Raw genomic sequence first — 17909 nt, forward strand, 5'->3', positions numbered from 1 at the left:
AGCACCAGGGCAAGAGGAGTGTGCACGCCCCCGGCCCACACGAGGAAATCTTCACGTTGTTGCCTTTCAAAGCCTCAAGCAGAAGGAATCATGTAGTTAACAAGGTTAAGAACTATTCTATGCAAATGAATGCACTAGTCGGGAAGCCAGTATCAGTAACCTATGGTGCACAAGCAATGACTAAGCCGACTCCAGTTTCCCTCGTTTGTCATTCACCAACAAGCGCTTCATCTGGTTAGGACACCAGTTACTAATTCTATTTGTGCAGAAGCCTTACAAAGCTATCAGTTTAAACTGCAAGCCGGTGGTGTTCCTGTACTGTGCACGAGGCCTTGTGGCACAGCAACGCTCTCGCCAAGTCACACAAGCGAAGTCCCACACATGAGACCAGACATGCCACAAAGACTGAACCGCGTGAATCAGCTGTGAAAGGCAAGACTAGAGAGAATCGCAGGAATGAAAAGCGCAGTGAAATCTCACATTGACACTCCATTTCCGAGTACAGCAAGTGCAGAACAAGCAACTGCAACATTTGCCATCTGTGGTCCACAGGCTGTTAGGAAACGAAGCCACTACTGGCCTCCGGCACGTGAGCGAGCACAGTGACCTCAAGGTGAGCCGTGGCCCAGTGTCCTTCACATGCCTGCATCTGGAACATCTGGCCGCACGGGCCTTTGGAAACGACTGCAAAATGACCTTCGTCTGCAAATCGAGGCAAGCTGCGATTGGCTTCCGAAGTCCTGGCTTCTGAAGAGAAACATTGCAATACCCAAACAGCTCTATGTCAGGGTCTCCTTTATCAAACCAATATCTCCAGCCAACAGACACCAACACCTCCGTACGGGGTGGCTGCCCAGGATACAGGCTGAGCATCACACAGCTTCACTGATCACGCTGACATACAGACCAGCTCAGTTTTCCTTCATATTAAATAGTTAGAATCCAATAACTCTATAATTTGATGAATATACTGATAGTATGTGCTAGCCAAGTAGCTCAGGATCTTTCTCATCAATCGAAATGAGCCCTCAGAGAAATGGCTGGGTGGACCCCTACCTTACCAGTCCCCTTGACCACCTCTTGAGCCTCGTTCCTTCCTGGGCTTGTGCAGCTGTGATACTAAAAACAACCGAGCCTCCACTGCAGGTGTGCGCCTCCCATTGTCTGCTCAATAAACTCTCCTCTTACCTGGACCCCGTTACTTTTCAATTTATTGATTTGTGAATTTATAAAATCCTTTCTTCTTTTTCCTAATCGACTGATTAAGCCAACTGGGCCCCTGCTTCCATGCCCCTTCCATGACACATGAACTAGAACGTTACCGGTGTCTCTCAGTGCTTATACCACTTGACCTGGCAGAGCAACTTTCATTCCTCCGATTCTACAACCTGAAGGGGGTAACCTTAACCAGGTTTACTCTTTAGTCAGTTCTGGACTTACCAGTTATTAATGGGCACAGGTTTGACCACATCTGCACACTAAGTCTTTTCTATGAAGTTTTCATTTTTCTCTCTCAAATAAGGCTTCCTGAATTCTGAAACAAAACCTTTCAGTTCCAAATTGAAAGAATGTCTCATTACCACCTCTTACAGACACATTTATGGCCCTAAGTACACTGGAGAAAAACTTCAAAACATGCCTTCTAGCTTTGAAACTGAAGATGGATCAAGATTCAAGAAGGCTTTTTGACAAAACTGTGCGTGATGGCCTGTCTCCAATACCTCAGAACAGGATTTTGAAGAAACAACTATGAAACCAGCAAATAAAAAGCTATGTAGGTACACACCAGTAATGTTTAGACATTTTTAAAGTATCGACGCCTCACCTGTGATCTGCAACAAGTGCTGGTGCCTTTCAAGACATCTTGGATCAAATAACGTCCAACTCCAAAACACGTGCACAGTTTCTTACTTCATTTGCAGCCTTTAATTTTTTTAAACAAACGACGAAACTTGAATTGAAATGTTTCATGGTAACTTAATTACTAATTTATATTTAGCATAACGGAGGTTGACCATGACAAGTCTACTCTGAAAACCCTAACTGGATTGAAAGTGACCCCAACATTGAATGTTCAAGTAATTTAAAAAAATCCATTTAGTAAAATGTGAAGCACCTAAAAAATAAGTGCTCCCACTTCATCCGCATGAATCCAGAAGAAGTGTTGCAGCTCTCTGCACGGCCCCAGCGCTCCAGGAGCGTGGCGTGAGACTGGAGAACTAGGGCCTTGTCGTTTCCACAGCCAGCTGCCACCGACGTACAGATTTGTGTGTATAGGATATGTTTGCCTACCATGCGTGTTGAGCAGCTCACAAAATGGATTTTGAGTTTCCCTTCCTTAGCGCAGATAAAGAGGGCAGGTCTGTAGCAAATCCAGTACAGACTGTTCCCGTTCCACTGTCTACACTCGAGTCACATGGCCAAACCCAGATACACACAAAGTGCAAGCCTGAGCTGTTAGCCTTGTGTTGCTTCATTTCCTTTTCCTCACTGAAGATCTGCTCATCTGCTGGAATCTTCTAAAACAGCCGACAATCAAGTGCTTTGGCCAAATTAACACCACTTCAGGACTTCTGGACCATTTTGAGAGTATTGGTATTGTTTTGTCAAGACCATAATAAAATATTGACTTTTTAAATTTATGACAAATGCTCTAACACATCCAATCAACCAAAACTCATAAATGAAGACCCCCCCCAGTATTCTTGTATTCAAGATCGAGCTCTAACCCACACCTGGATCCAGTACCTGGACCTTAAAGACATCAATTCCGAGGACAGGAAAATGTTTTGATTGAAGAACTACAAATGTCTCATAAAAGAGGACTCGTGTACCACAGAAACCCCTCAGGAACCAGGGCTGGACAGACAGCTCTAATGGATTTACTTTTACTGCATTTATTTTTAACATGTGCTGGAAAGACCTGATAGCCAAAATAATATTATGCAAAGTTGCATTAACTAAAAATTAGAATTTACTTCCGCCATAACCTAAAAGGAAGGTGGATGATTTCATAACGCACTGCACAGAGGTTCACTCCCTTCCAATCTCCCATCGAGGAAAGTCCAAACCTCAGCTCTATCCCTCAGAGGGTTGACGTTGAATGCTTTACTAAAGTGACAACAAATTAATGTGCACATAAAACATGCACAAGAGTGGAAAAATCTGCCAAGCATATCGATGCACAACGAACTTAGTTCACCCTTTCATAACAGTGCTACAATAAACCGTGGTAAGACTTCTGAAGAGACAGCTGTTCCAGAACTGCCCACATCTCCCTCCACGTGCTGGCCAACACTATACTCCTATTAATCCACATCATAGGAGCCACAGATCTCAGCGTTCCGATTCAGAGGCGCAGAACTGCAGAGGAACCAGGAAGTCACTAGCCCACTGCCACTACCAGCTGATCGTCGCCAACCAGCACCTGAAACCTACAAACACCAATTCGGATGAAGACATATCCATTCCCACGAGCAACATGTTCTCCTAGGTCACAGAAATGACTGCCGGCTCAGAGAAGGGCAGCTTGAATTTATCTAACTGACCGGCAGGAGCAACAGCAAGAAACCTGAAGAAGTGAAAGTGCTTGGACACACAGAGGGAAGGGGAACTTCACAGCAGTTTTTGAAAACGCTGAAATACGCGATTATGGTTCTTATTTTAGCCTACTTCAGTATTGGTGAGGCTGCCTGGCACCTTTTGTCACACAGAGAGGAAGCTCGGGCTCAGAATAGATTCAATAACTTTGCGAACTAATGGAAGCAGGATCCCTCAAGAACGGGATCACCTATAACAGGCTCGGCAAGCCATGAGCACTTCAAACCTTCCCCAGCTTAGCAGCGATTAAAGCAAGCTACAATTTGTTAAACGGTGCTACAGGAAAGGACAAAACGATGGAAAAGAGAATGTATGGAGCCGACCAGGGTTACTGTTCAGGGCAAAGAAAAAGTAAGAAAAGGATAAATCAAAATTGAAAGGCTACATGCTAGTTTCTAAATGTACGTTATGTAGAACATTCAGGTAAGAGCTGGCCATAAATTTTCACCCATGCAGTCAAGCGTCCAGGAAGCAGGTTAGAATCAATGCAAGAGGTAGAAAACCAAACAAGCCTCATTATTTAATTCCGGGATTTGTACCCCCTCCCGGTGAGCTCGCAGAAAAGACATTGCATTGCCAGCAACTACTACTGCTGCTGCTGCACTCTGTATTGTTGTGCATTTGAAACAAACTTCGATTGATTGATCCAGAGCAAAATTTTATACAATTCCTTGTTTTGAATGGGGTAGCAGAGATGCACACAAAAACACAGAAATTAAGTTCGCATTTACAAGCTTTGTGTATTTAGCATAAGTTAGGAAAGACGGTTGCCAAAAAAATTTCTATTGCGCTCCAAAGATAAAAACGTACGTTTTAGGGAGCATTTCATGAGGATGCGATTCCTCTGTGCTACCATGGAGCAGAGCCCTGTATTTCAGAGACCACACAGCTGAGGAACATTTGAACAGCACTGCCAACAGATAACATCTCTGGTTAGGATTTCTTCCAGCTTGGGAAACTAATCGACGCAACACAACAAAACAGCTATTTACTTGACCACCCAGAGAAAACTCCAGTCAATACCCGTCTCTCCGCTCTCCGGGGCGATGCAGCGCTGTCCCTGGAGAGCCGTCGGAGTCGCCATACCGCTCCTAGCGGATACTCCTCACCTCCCGCCAGGCAGGACTGCTGCACGGGAGCGGAGCGGCTACAGCCACCGCCCCTCGCCGTCGAACAGCTCCCTCCCACCTGAGGCGCCACGAGTAACAGGTGGCGAGAAACCCTCAGCCCTTCCAGGCAAAACCCCCCAACAAAGGAGCTCCTTCGAACAACACTTGAGTAAAAGCAAACTCTTCACAGCCTTTGCAAGGAAAGCTTAGTTTACATTAAACGGCAACATTGACAAGGATAGGATAAATACTTCCAATATAAAAAAATAACTTACCTCCCACTGCAGATGTGGAGGGATATTTCTGATCTGTAGCTTGCGACTCCTGTGAAGAGAGAGCCCACATTAACACCAGCGTACCCTCACAGTCCAGTCGGCTGTACACAAGGCTTCACAGATCGGCAGTGTGTCCCTGAAAAAGGCATCTTGTTTGGCTCTTCTCTCACCCAAACACTGCAGAGACACAGCACCCAGCGCTTATTTCCCGAACAGACAGCAGGAAAAACAAACCACAAGCTGAGCTTCACAGAAACAGTCTGTGAACTGTCTCGGGGGAGGGGCAGCTAACTTTTTAAACCAGTTTCATTCTTACGCCATAGAGAACTCAAGAGCAAAAAAATAAAAAAAGTAGAATAGACTAAATGAACTATCGGACCTCCTTAGTTCAACCTCAGTGCTGAACGCCTCCAATGCAACAGAGCAAAGCACAGCAGGCGCTGGGCTGCGCTGGCTTGCGTAGGACTGCAAGCAGCCGGTAAGGAGGTGACAACCATGCCAAGTATTCACCAGCAAGTCGATTGTTCATCTTCTCCTTCTAAAAACAGGCACTCAGCAGCCATCGGCAGCCGCGGTAACCACGGAGAAGGAGCCCAACCCTCCCTCACGCAGAGGGGCTCAACCGAGCGCTGTGCAGTCCGGGCATTCCTCACATTCTTCATCCTGGAAGTCAAAGCCCTGCTCTCCCAGTTGTGCGTTCAGCAGACAAGTATTTTGGAGTATTAGAGTATTTTTCAGCCCCCAGGAGTGTGAAAACCCACACAATCCCTTTGCCGAAAAAGGGAAACGAGCCCTGTTGAGCATGGTGAGAAAAGCCTGCGAGACTGAAGACCTATTCATCCTGTCTGTTTCTATATACTACCAGAGATGTGCTTACTGCCTGGTAAATAACCACATCTTATGTCCTGTACAATGTCTGCAAAATGTACAGTTTTTTTTAAAGGCATTTTTAAGCCTCCATCTACCCATCTACTCAGACTGGAATTAAGTTTTTTTTTTTTTTACAGTTTGCCATTTAAACCCTCAGACCAGAGCTTTAACAAGTTTAAAAACGACTCCGCTCAAACCCACATGGGCGCGCGTCACTGACGCTAGCAATCCAGACCTCCACTCTGTACAGGCCTCCTGCTCCAGGCCTGAGCCGCAATAAACCAGTAAAGGGGATCAGAAACAAATGAAAGCACAAAGCAAAGGGAACCAATTCTGCTTTGATTCCGCTGCGTGTGAACTGAAGTCCTACGCTTAAGATTCTACAGTGCTATCCTACAAAGCCACGTATCCAATATAAGAGCTTGTTACTGACTTTCAAGGCTCTAAGCAATCTGCCTCCGCCATCTCTAAACTCCTCCGTGTTTATACTCCCTCTCGTAGGCTCCGGTCAGCTGAAGCCGGTCCTTTGCTCACAGTACCCGGGACTAAAATTTGGGATTTTCCGAGATCATGCTTTTCCTGTTGCTGCTCCAGGGTTATGGAATGCCCTTTCTCTGACTCTTCAGGAAACAAATTCTTTGACTCTCTTCAAATCCAAACTCAGAACTTTTTACCAGGACCTATATCCGATTACCCTACATTCTGTCTGTATACACTTGTCAGCTTTTGTGTACTTTTCCATTTTTTTTTCTTTATCCCCATGTACATCGTCCTCGGGTTTGGAAAGGCGCTTTATAAATAAAAGATAATAAACTGCATATATAATAAATATGGAGATATGGGAGCAGGACAGGATGGCGAGAAGTAAAGACCGTTCTTCACACCATGACAAATCTGGAGCAAGAATCACATGCCCCAACACTGACTAATTGTGTCGAGTATATGAATCAGAACAGCTTTAGCTGAGCATGAAAGTCTGCAAATAACAGCACAGTGGCTGTGCAGACAAGACCCACACTCTACAGTCAGTCAGTCCATCTGGACACAAAAACCTAAAGACCAAAACTCACTCTTTTCAACAATTCCCTTTCACACACACACACACACACACACACACACACACACACACACACACACCTTTTACAGCAATTACAAAGCCTGCTATATCTTTTTTACAAATTGTTCTTCATGAATGCCTGTTGAGTCACATGAAAAATCGTCAGTGACTGAAAATTGATCTTGCATGACAAAACGGGGGTACACAAAAAAAAACCCTCTTGCTCAAGGTTCTATGACACCAAGCCCATCGTCAAAGGTTCTTCATCAAGATGAATGCATCATGGAGATGCAAATGATCTCTAATCTACATGTTTATTAAATAAAACATACTGCAGTCTTCACCTAACTGGAAAAATACTCTCCTACGTATAAAAAAATAACTGCAAACATTTTCCCCACCACAGAACTGACTCGATTTTAAAATGCATGAAATCTTCTCACTTGGGTGAGAACTGTTAATGCTCAACCAAATACCAAATAAGACCTAGTGTCCTTCCTGGATAAATATTAGGTGGAGGACTCAGCATCCAGCAGTACTGACACAAGGGCTGATGCTTCCTTGTTGCTGACCGTCACCTCCCTCCCAGCCTCTGCGCAGAGCCCCTGCCTGTACGACCCCAGACACCGCGAGCAGAAGCTGGGAGACCAAGGCGCTTCGAGAGCTCTCCCAGGGCCCTGTATAACCCTTCCGTTCTCAACCCCTCACACCGCCAAGTGCAGGAGAGCAGATTCACACCTGTTGAAAACAGATCTGCACCCACAGCTCCAGTTAGACCAGCATGTCAGAGAAGCTGCATGGTCTCCAAAAAATAATCAATGGATCCATCAATGGCATCCTTACTCATCCCGTCACATTTCTTATCATAGGAAACCAGCACTCAGCACTGAGCTCTAGGCCTTGTGCAACACCCAGGGCTCTGCTGTGGAGCCATGAGGCAGAAGGACAAGGGTCAGGAGGTGATGCAAGACTTCCTCCACTCGCTGCTTGGGTATTTACAGGAAACAGCTACAGATCCGACCTTTATAACTCTCCCCTCCTGCTCACGTTCACATGGACCGAGGGACACGAAAGCTCGATGGCAGGACACCTCAGACCTAGGGGTTCCAAGACTGGCCCAGACCTCGCGCCCTCTCCCAGCCACGCCCAGGCCAGGCCGCTGCCAGAGGAACCGCCCCGCCCCCAGGCCAGTCACAGGCCGGAGACACGAGCAGTGCTCAGGGTTCCACACTCCTGCCTGCACAGCTGTCTGAAGGGGAGCGAGAGAGCAGTGTGCCCCAGCGGGTGCTGGATCTCTGCAACACGTTTTTAAACAGGTCCTCCTCGGTCCTGCGCTTCACCCTGGCAGAGAGGAAACCCCTAGACCGTACCCCACAGCACCCACTCTTCCAGCGCAGGGAGAGGCACTGTGCCAGCTAAGAAGCCGGGTTCGAGTCCAGCCAAGAGCGTGGAGATTCAGCGCTGTGCGCCATGTCACCCTGTTTCTACACGCAGACTGAGGACACACCACCACAGAGCAGATACACGATCTTTCACCCACAGTCGTTTCAAAGCTACACAAAAACACCTTTCAAGGTTTTAAACCAGCGTTAATGAACCTGTTCATCTGAAAGGACCACCACCCATACAGTCTTCACAGAACACCACCACCAGAGAACTCTGTACAGGCAAGTTCAGGGCAAAAATGTCCTGTAACTCTGGGAATAATTCCCCATAGACCTTATATTCAATAATTCCACACTTTCACTTCATTTTCTTCTGAAAAAAGTTTTTTTTTTTTACTGTAGGGTAGGAAATAGGGATTTTAAAAACGATACAGATACCCATTCACTATGCATTTCAGAAATGGACCAAAGTTCAGTGAATATTTAAATAAAATGTCATGCTAGGAGTCCACAGATAAGTGTCTTTGCACACAGTAGTTAGAGATTTTAAACCAGGTTTAACTGTGCCGGTTAACCAGTTCATGTAACTTACGTAGATTTGTTATATAAATGTTTCAATATTTCAGGAAGTTAATTGTGGGGAAAATAAAATGGACCTAGATATAAAAAGTCCACTGGAACATAAAATGTTTGGTTTAACAATACAAAACCTAGAAACTACACAATGTTTGTAGTTTGTCAACACCATACAATCATCCCCTACTTTAAGAACACATCTTCCAAAATTTTAGTTCATAGGCAAAAACTATTTTAATGTGAATTTTGTGATGCTCTAACATGGAACAAATTAAAGATTTTTTACAAGTACTCCCGATTCAACAAAAATAGATTTTTGGTATTTTTCGGATGTATTTGAACAATTTGGCAGCATAAGTTACTAAGCATACGTTATAACCAGCAGAATTTACCAGCACGTTTTTCATGCAAGCTGGTACGTTTAAATTATGAACCAGTTACGTGGAGAAATAAAACTTGCACGATCTCTACAAAACAATTTCTTCCTAAACAAAAATGCTGAAATGAATAAATCTTCCACAGGCAAAGACCGAATGAAACCCACAACTGTGCAAGTAAGAGCATCAGACTCTCAGGTGATCAACACTCTGCATTCATAGCACGCACAACCAAAATAAACTTAACAGTATTGATTCACAAAATCCTAAACACTTTCCATAGCCAGTATTGGTTGTGTACAATAACAACACCCTGACAATTTCTGTCAGATAGAAAATACAACCAAGAGGGGTAACAAAACTGTAAGAACGAGACACGGTTAGAGCTCGTACTAGAGGGGATTAAATCAACTTGTTTAGCAGAACGGGTGTGTTCACGTATTGCTCACTTCAAGGAGCGCGTTCACGTGTGTGTTTAACAAGGGATGAGCGTACGAACAAGCTGATTTAGAAACTTTTTAAGGAGGAATCTGGGTCAGAGAACCTTAAACCAAGAGAAGCCAGTACACAAAGTTTGCACAAATGAACAGTATTTATAAGATAACTGTACAATTTCAGTTCAAAATTGTATCCTGCAATACACAAACTTCCAGACAACATTTCTCTAACAATTCCGTTTACGGTTGCTCACCTAACCAGCAGAAACCCATGACTAGCAAGCCGGCTTAGCGAAGGTGTTCAAACAAACTCCACACTCTCCCAGGCTGCTCCCCGCTTCTGAGACTGAGAGGTGAGCTTGAGCCTCTGACCATACCGAGAACTCCTGCTTGTAACGGCATTCCACATTCACTGCTCACAGAAGTTCTTTGAGAACTTGTCTTTATATACTATGCATGTAATAATATATACAAGCAAAAATTCCTTTTATTTTACGCAAAACGCCTTCAGATGCACTAATCCCAGTTTTCCATTTAAACTAAATTTAAAACTAAACTGATTTTTTTAAAAAAACAGTAGCCTTTCTGAGCGCCATCCTTGGATTGTTGGTGAAAATGGACTTTTACAAAATTCTACAGGCGATATTTTCTTAAATCACACCAATTGCCTGGTCTTTAACCTAAATTAAGGTTCAAGTCTAAAACGAAAAGGAACAATTGTTTCTCAAACCATTATTTAGATTTTGCATCACTTATATGCAAAATTCCACCTTTTCCCATTCCTTAAAAATGGAATCTATGCAATATGTTACCTCTAAACTTACTGGCTTAATTTCATTCACTTTTTACATTTAAAGATTTTTAGTACTTACTGCAGTTTAATTTGCTTTCACAGGGGACACAGGTCAAGACCAGCTGTACAGTGCAGCTTGTTTTACAATTTCTTAAAAACAATTAATGAAACCAACTGCCAGTAGACAAGATCGACCAAAAATTCAGCTGGCACAATGGTTTTTTCCCCCCACATGTATCTATTCTGAAGGACAGAATAACAATCACAAAATCACAGCCATAGTTCCTACATAAACTAGAACTTAAAAATCCAAACTTAACTTTTGTTCAACTAATGATTCTTCAGTCTGGGGAAACAATCACTTCGAAGTCTTCACCCTGGACACGTCCCTTAATTTTAGGATTAAAAATAACCCCTACTTCAAATCTTAACAGGGCCTAAAATAAGATTTTTCCCCACTTGATTATATTTTTTTACATCTAAAATAAAGTGATGAGGATTAAAAGTTTTATGCAAGACACCTTTAAATATCGACCAATTCCCGAGGTAAAAAATAAACAATTTCAATGCAAATGAGAAAATTCAATCAATGCTTTTTTTGCTTCCAACAACTGAAAAGGAACTCATTTAAAGAAAGCATAAATATCCTCCCAACCTTCATTATGCACAGAAAATTAACCCTTTTACTACACAGCACCAACCACTGGTGTGCAAGAAAAACACAAAGCAGCCAGATTCACATCTCCAGATCTTTTCGACATGATTAGCCATTGCTCCGCAGAAGAAAAAGAATTTACATAAAATTAGTTTCCAGCTTGTTCAACATGCAAAAACTTTAATCAAAGATATCAGCAGTATTGCTAGAGCAGTTATTAATGTTAATATTAATTCTAAGAAGTTCTACGTATCCATCCAATATTCCAGCTGGAAGTTGCCGTTAAGTACGTTGGGTCTTAACTTTTTTTTTTATGCTGTGAAGTGCTGCAAAACAGCACAATCCATCCATGGCTGGAGGAGCATTTAACAGGATCAAATAATTTCACATTACACAATCTAAACCACCAGTAAAAAAAATAACCAGATGGCATTAGATTAATCTTTGTATTTCTCAATGGATGGTTTGCCCAGTTCTTCATAATGCACAGCACAGTCCTCAAATATCAAATTCTAACAAATTACAAAAATGTCATGCATTTAAAAAAATCTGAAGTAGTGTCGCACGTTATTCTCAAAGTACAGTGCTGTGCAGTTTAAATTTTTTCAAGATGAAATCAATCGTCACACTTCCAGTAAGATTACACAGGAGAAAACTCCCCAAATGTTTCACATCCGAAACGTTGCAGCTCTGAGAATCTGGCTTCCTCTCCTCCAAAACAACTCCGTTAATTCCAGCCCAGCACACCCAGACCATCGATAGCGGGGGCAGCCGAGCCTCCTCCCAGTCAACACCAGGTCCTGGGGACGGATTTCTGGAGCTGCACTCTCTCCTCCTTCACCAGGAGCAAGGCGGGAATGCCTCAGAGTAGGACAAGCCTGCCTCTGCCTTGAACCACCACAACTCAGAGGTCAGCACTGACGGGAAGAAAACCAAGGTCTGTCAGCCACATCTGTAGAGGGTAAAAAACAAATGGGGCCCCATGGTGTCTCCCTTCCTACCTCAACCCCAGAGCACACGGAGACCGGTCGAGCACAACGCAGCGACAAAAACCCAGCACTGGAAATTCAGTTCATTTCCCTATAGAAAACCTCTGGAAATTGCCTTGGATGAAAGCGTCAGTCAAATTCATTCACTGCAGGCAAAAAAAAAATTCAGCAGTCCATTATTTCAACGAATGATGCTGTATTTAGAGAAAATAAAAAGCTTCGTCAAAACCCCAGAACAGGAACATTTCCCAAGGTCCTAGTGTCAAAATACTGCATAGCTGTGTGCGCTCTTTAGACAAACCATAGATTGTAAAAGGAACATCTCCAAGTGCACTTTCCCACTTAAATGTGAAAATCACAAAACAGGTTCAGTCAGGAATATTAGCAGATCAGATCTGAAGATTGCAATTTCACCAGCGCAAGAAAACAATTGGAACGATGAAACAGCGGTTAGATGTTATGCACGTTGCTCACACGTTGTGCAGGATGAAAACTAAAACATCCTAAATATTCAAAATTACAGTAATAAAACGATAACAGCAATGTATCAGATCAGTATTACCATCTCACATCTGGTCACCACGTACACACACTGTCACTACCAGATTTTTCTGTTTCAGCATTTAAATCTTCCAAAAAATAAATTTCTACACTTCCAAATTTAGCCAAACCAAAAAAAAAAAATCTCAAGGTCTTTCTTAAAATGACCAATCTAATCCTTTAAAGAACTCCACAATAAAACAAGGGGTAGGGAAACCTAAAGGATCACACTGCCTGTAATCAAGACCTCGCCTGGAGCCTGTCCCTGTTTTCTACAGGCATGTGCAGTCAGCGAGACCACAGGACTTCTGTGTGCAGACATGTTGTGCGTTACCAAACCCCCTTTCCACGCTCTGCTTCAGGAAACGAACCAGGTTTTAAACAAGACCACCAGGAGGACGGGGGCCGTCATCAGCAGTGCCCACCAGAACACGACAGCTGCGCGCTCTGGCCACAGGGGTCAAGGGTCAAGCAGGAGGAGAGGGGGAGGCGCCACCCAGCCGCTCACCTCCCCCACCTCCCAGGGGCAGCTCGCGTCCATGGGGGAGGGGCCTACAGACTCTTTTACACGCTTCAGGACTGCGCCAAGGGAGACCCGAACCCACACACACTGGGATGTAGCCCCAGCCCCTCCCCCCCGCTGACACACACACAGCCAGCAGGAGATTCACATCACCAGGCTGGAGCTCGTGCATCATCCCCCTGTACTGCAACAACACCCCAGTGTCCCTTCCCGGACAGACCGGAAGTCCATGCCGCAGCAGGGATACGGATCGTCAACACTCCTCCAGACTGCACCACCTCTGCGTGCAACACACACCTCTTGCACGCACATCAGGGGAATTAACTCGGAGACCTGGGAGCAGCAGGAAGCCAGCAGAGACACTCCCCATGGGCCCCACAGTGGCTATCTGACACAGGCTCGTCCACCCTACGGGCCCTGGCCAGCCCGGCCCTCAGCTGGGGGCTCACGGGCACCCCTGTCCCACATCACACCCCGGAGAGGGGGCAACACTCTACACCCACTCCCAACAACAAGCCAGCCACCAGTGCGCTCTCCCTCCCGAGCCCCACAGTGAACACCTCCCAAGCTTTGCTGAGGCAGAGAGCCACTTCCCCCTCCTTTGTCTCCACGCAGGCCCCCCATGAGGGCTGGAGAGCATCGCAGCTGGAGGGGAGAGGGGTTGCCTCCCACTGTGCACGCCAGTGTGTGGGGGGGGGGCTGGTTTTAGGTGTCCACGCAGTCTGGGCGGCACTGCGGGAAGCAGGAGGGCGGCCAAGCCATTTTGACCGGGGGTGAGCAACACAAGCCATAGACGTGAAAGAGCGCACCCCCGTCTTGACCCACCACCCACCCCTGGAGCTCACAGCGAGCGCAGGCCGGAACACGTCACCGCACGGCAGGCCTGCGACAGGAAACTGGGGGGCCCCTGCGCGCAGACAGGCGCGGCACATCCACACACGAGCACGCGTGTACCTGCACGGCGACACAGCGGACAGGTACACTGAGCGCCTCAGCCCAAAAACACCCTGCATCAATACGGGGGGGGAAACTCAGTCATTTTCGATGTAAAACAATTGTTAAATATTCATTAGCCCCAAAATTAAATTTACACACCTTTTTCGTGGTTTCAAAAATAAAATACACTAAGTGAGAAGGCAAAGTTAGACGTATCGCAGTCTCAAATACAAAATGAATTCGTAAAATTCCTCTAAAAAAAGTCTACGCATCAGCAGATGAACGAGTCTTATTCGTAAAGAAAACGTTACATGTCGTCTTAAAAATGTCCATCTCTGCCTCCCGCCCCAACATCCAAATAAATTTTAAAACATAATTTTCAATTGTAACACTACACCTGTATCAAACTTATTTTAAAATGTGTTAAGGTTGTTTCACCTATAAAATACGAAGGCCAAAGGGACTTAAATACATGATTTTAACGTATACAAAAACACAAACAGCGAATAAGCATAAAACCGTTTCGCCAAGTGCCTCCTTGAAAAATGTGCAAGCCTTAACAAATAAGAACATCAGCATTCATTTACTGATTTTTTTTTAAAAAGTCAGCACTGTGAATTCACGATAAAACATGGTTTTAAACTCTACCCACCTCACCTCGCTATATCAATACATACGCATACACACACTGGCCTCTATCTAGAATTGCTACACGTTTGCAGCGAGGAATATACGCTTAGGCCCTTGCCTTCCATGCTATGGAAAAAAAAATACATGCACTCATACGCGTGATGCAATGGCACCGCGAGACAAATCTAATTTTATTAAGTCGGTAAATGTGACTATTGAGCTCGTCTTGTACAAGAGCAGTGTAGGTCCTTTAGCCCCCCTAATGAAGTGGATTTGGGGACCTCTTCCCCACTGCTGTCTCTCAAACCCACTGTGCCGCTTCCCTGCACCCCAGCCTGCGCGAGGAACGCCAGGGGAAGCCATGTGGCACGTGAAATGGAGAGTCCGGAGGTTCGCCAGGCGACACCATTTTCAAGAAAACACCCACTGCGGTCTCTGCATTCATTCACCAGAAAAGGGTTTCATAAATAGCCTCGATTCACGATCACGTCGGGCGCTGGAGAATATTTTGTTAGGCGAAGGTATACATTTAGGAATGAGCGCAGGATGCCAGATGTGAGCGAACAAAAACAATTTATTCAAAAAATGTTTTCAATTTTATGCACAGACATCCCCACCTCTCCTCTTGTCACCCTAAGCATCAGAACAAACAAAAGTCGCCGAAGCACCCCGAATTCAGAGCCCACCACACACACACACACCAAATATTTAAAATGCACACGTGCTTGCTAAAATTAATGCAAAACCTGCCTCATTTCCTGCTAACGCCCCAGGATTGCCCTAGTGAAAATATCAGCAGGCCTGCGCCTCGCTTGGTTTTAAAATCCACACGAAGACCACAGACTGGCTTGTAAAGTTAATTTGTTAGGTTGATTTTTAGTTAAAGGGAAATCAGATGTCAAATATATAAATGATCATTGATAGATTATATTCATTTCAAAAGACTTGGCAGACTGATGTGTTTTTTAAAAAAAAATAAAACAACGAAACACAGCAGGTAGTCCACATGAATAACTGTTGTTCAAGCAGAGGGAGTTGCAAATTCTTTACCTTTGTCTTTTCGGGACTGAGTGTTCCACCTCTATAACTTTTCCGTGAAGTTCTACTTTACCTTGAAAACAAATTAAAAAAAAAACAAATAAAATAAGTTTTGCTGTGCCAGTAAAGCGGGGAAAATGCACTGTAGGAGAAAATGGAGAGATGACTTTTCAGAGAATATCGATAACTTTCAGTCATCACTCGGCCTTTCAAAATGTTAATTAACTCCAATCGTCATGTTAAGCGTAAAATTTAAAAAACAACATGAACAAAGTGTGGTGTAATTTACACTTTTCACAAATGAAGTACAATAGTTATGGCTGACGAATTGCCCCGCGAAAATATCCACAACAAAGTACAAGACGACTATTTGAGTGGCTCTGTAAATTGAGGTTGAATATTTTTTACACAGTCGTATAAATCCTATTTTTTTTAGAGATCAGTTTCCACCAAAAGGTATTCGATTCGAATTTACAAGCTGTGTTTTTTTCTTTAAATTCGTTACAAAAAAAAACCTTAAGTATTTGATCCTTTCGTTACGTTGTAGCAATGCACAATAACACACAGGACCTACCACCAGTGTAGCCACGCTACTCCTAAACAAAACACATTTTAAAACATTTTTTTTTAAAGTTAGATATATCAGTGTTCTCGAAAAATACAATTCTGTAGAGGGTGATATTTATTTGAACGAAGCCCGATATCAAAAATGAGGGGAAAAAAAGACTTCAGGCTTGTTTGAGAACCTATAAATATAGTAATTAAAAATTGTTTAGAAGGTAAATACTTTGCATAAGTACACTGTTCTCGGTCGCCGGCCTTCCTGGCCCGCTGGTTATTTGTACGTGAAATGCAGCAGCTCAGGCGCTCAGCTTCCTCGGCCCCCGGTAATTGATAATTGAAACTTGTTGTACGAGCCTAACAATCGCAGTGGTTATTTTCAATTGTAATAAGAACATGAACGGTTTGCTGAGCCCCGTGCGCCGGGCTTCAGACCTGCCGAGGTCGGTAGTGTACGAGACAAGGGGAGTCTAGGTACCCACACACACACACATATATATATACACACACACGCCTCGTTTCAATGAGCACGGGTCTTTCTTATTTAAAACGATCGGCGCAGCAATTAGCGAAAACAAAACACACTCTCGAGCACTCGGTTTCCACCCAGGTTCGCCGGCGGTTGGTTTTCTTTCTTACCTGAGAGCGTGTCGATGGCCTTCATAGCCCCCTTCTCATCTGGGCAGTCTACAAACGCGTAACCAGTCTTGACGAGAAACGGGCCACTACAAGGAATCTTCCACTCCTGAAAGAGACTTTCCAACTCGACGGGACTCGCGTCTTCACTCAAGTTACCGATATAAAGCTTATTCATGGTGTGCTGCACGGCGAAAATGCAAACCTTGCAGAAAAAAGGCAGACTTATGCGCTCAGATGTACAGCCTTTTTTTCCTCTTTTTTGTGAAACGGACTACTACCAACCAGAGTGTTATTTATATAGAGTATATTTATATATGGATGTTTCACGCGCGCACTCTTCCCCCAGGATAAGTTAACAAGAATATTTTATAACAGCCTTTCCTAAGGATGGCGGGCTTGGCGAAAAGGAGGAGAAAACTACTTTTTGTCTTCCTCCGAACCCCCTTAGCAGACAGACTGTGAAAATGTCACACACGTTAATGTAGGCGCCGCCTCTAAATAAAACCGAGAGGAAAAAATCACTTGAATATTCCGGCTTTTTGAATGAGCCACGTGTTCAAACTACAAATCAACTTCTCACGTGAGGAATCCCAGTTCCTCAATTAAATACTAGATTGGGAAAATGCCACGGGAGTCGGGTGGGGACAGGGGAGGGGGAGCTGGGAAGAGGATTAGTACTGGAAAACCTACGTACATTAAGGATATCTTGTGTGGTGCTGTATCGCTCTTGGATCTCATGCGAGTGCCTTTCTCTCGGTGCTCCGCTTCTCATTGGCTGCTGGCCGAAACAGGGGAGCTGCGCCGCGGGCGAGGGTCTGGGCCGGCCGGCCTGCCAGGGGCTGGGGGGGGCGCTGCATGGCGGCGGGGGAGGGGGCGCGCCGCGGGTGCCCTATAGGAGAGCGCCTATAGGCGTGTGCAT

The 17909-nt window shown here is 44.6% G+C and overlaps 1 protein-coding gene across 4 annotated transcripts in view; it reads right to left on the reverse strand.

Annotated features, from left to right (window-relative positions):
* Positions 1-17490, reverse strand: part of igf2bp3 (insulin-like growth factor 2 mRNA binding protein 3) — a 43285-nt gene extending 25795 nt beyond the window's left edge. For 2 of the 4 annotated variants that reach the window (XM_088929425.1, XM_088929424.1), the window contains exons 1-3: positions 16991-17489; positions 15803-15863; positions 4985-5033 (exon numbers count right to left, since the gene is read on the reverse strand). In XM_088929425.1, the coding sequence (XP_088785551.1) occupies positions 4985-5033; positions 15803-15863; positions 16991-17165 (285 nt within the window). In that variant the 5' untranslated portion in view covers positions 17166-17489. Of the gene's footprint in view, positions 1-4984; positions 5034-15802; positions 15864-16990 lie in introns of those variants that run through there. The other 2 variants (XM_088929426.1, XM_088929427.1) reach the window with 2 other exon arrangements.
* Between the last annotated feature and the right edge of the window lie 419 nt (positions 17491-17909).

Source organism: Atractosteus spatula, chromosome 12, assembly GCF_055471065.1.
Source record: "Atractosteus spatula isolate fAtrSpa1 chromosome 12, fAtrSpa1.hap1, whole genome shotgun sequence".
In the NCBI taxonomy this organism is placed as follows: Eukaryota; Metazoa; Chordata; class Actinopteri; order Semionotiformes; family Lepisosteidae; genus Atractosteus; species Atractosteus spatula.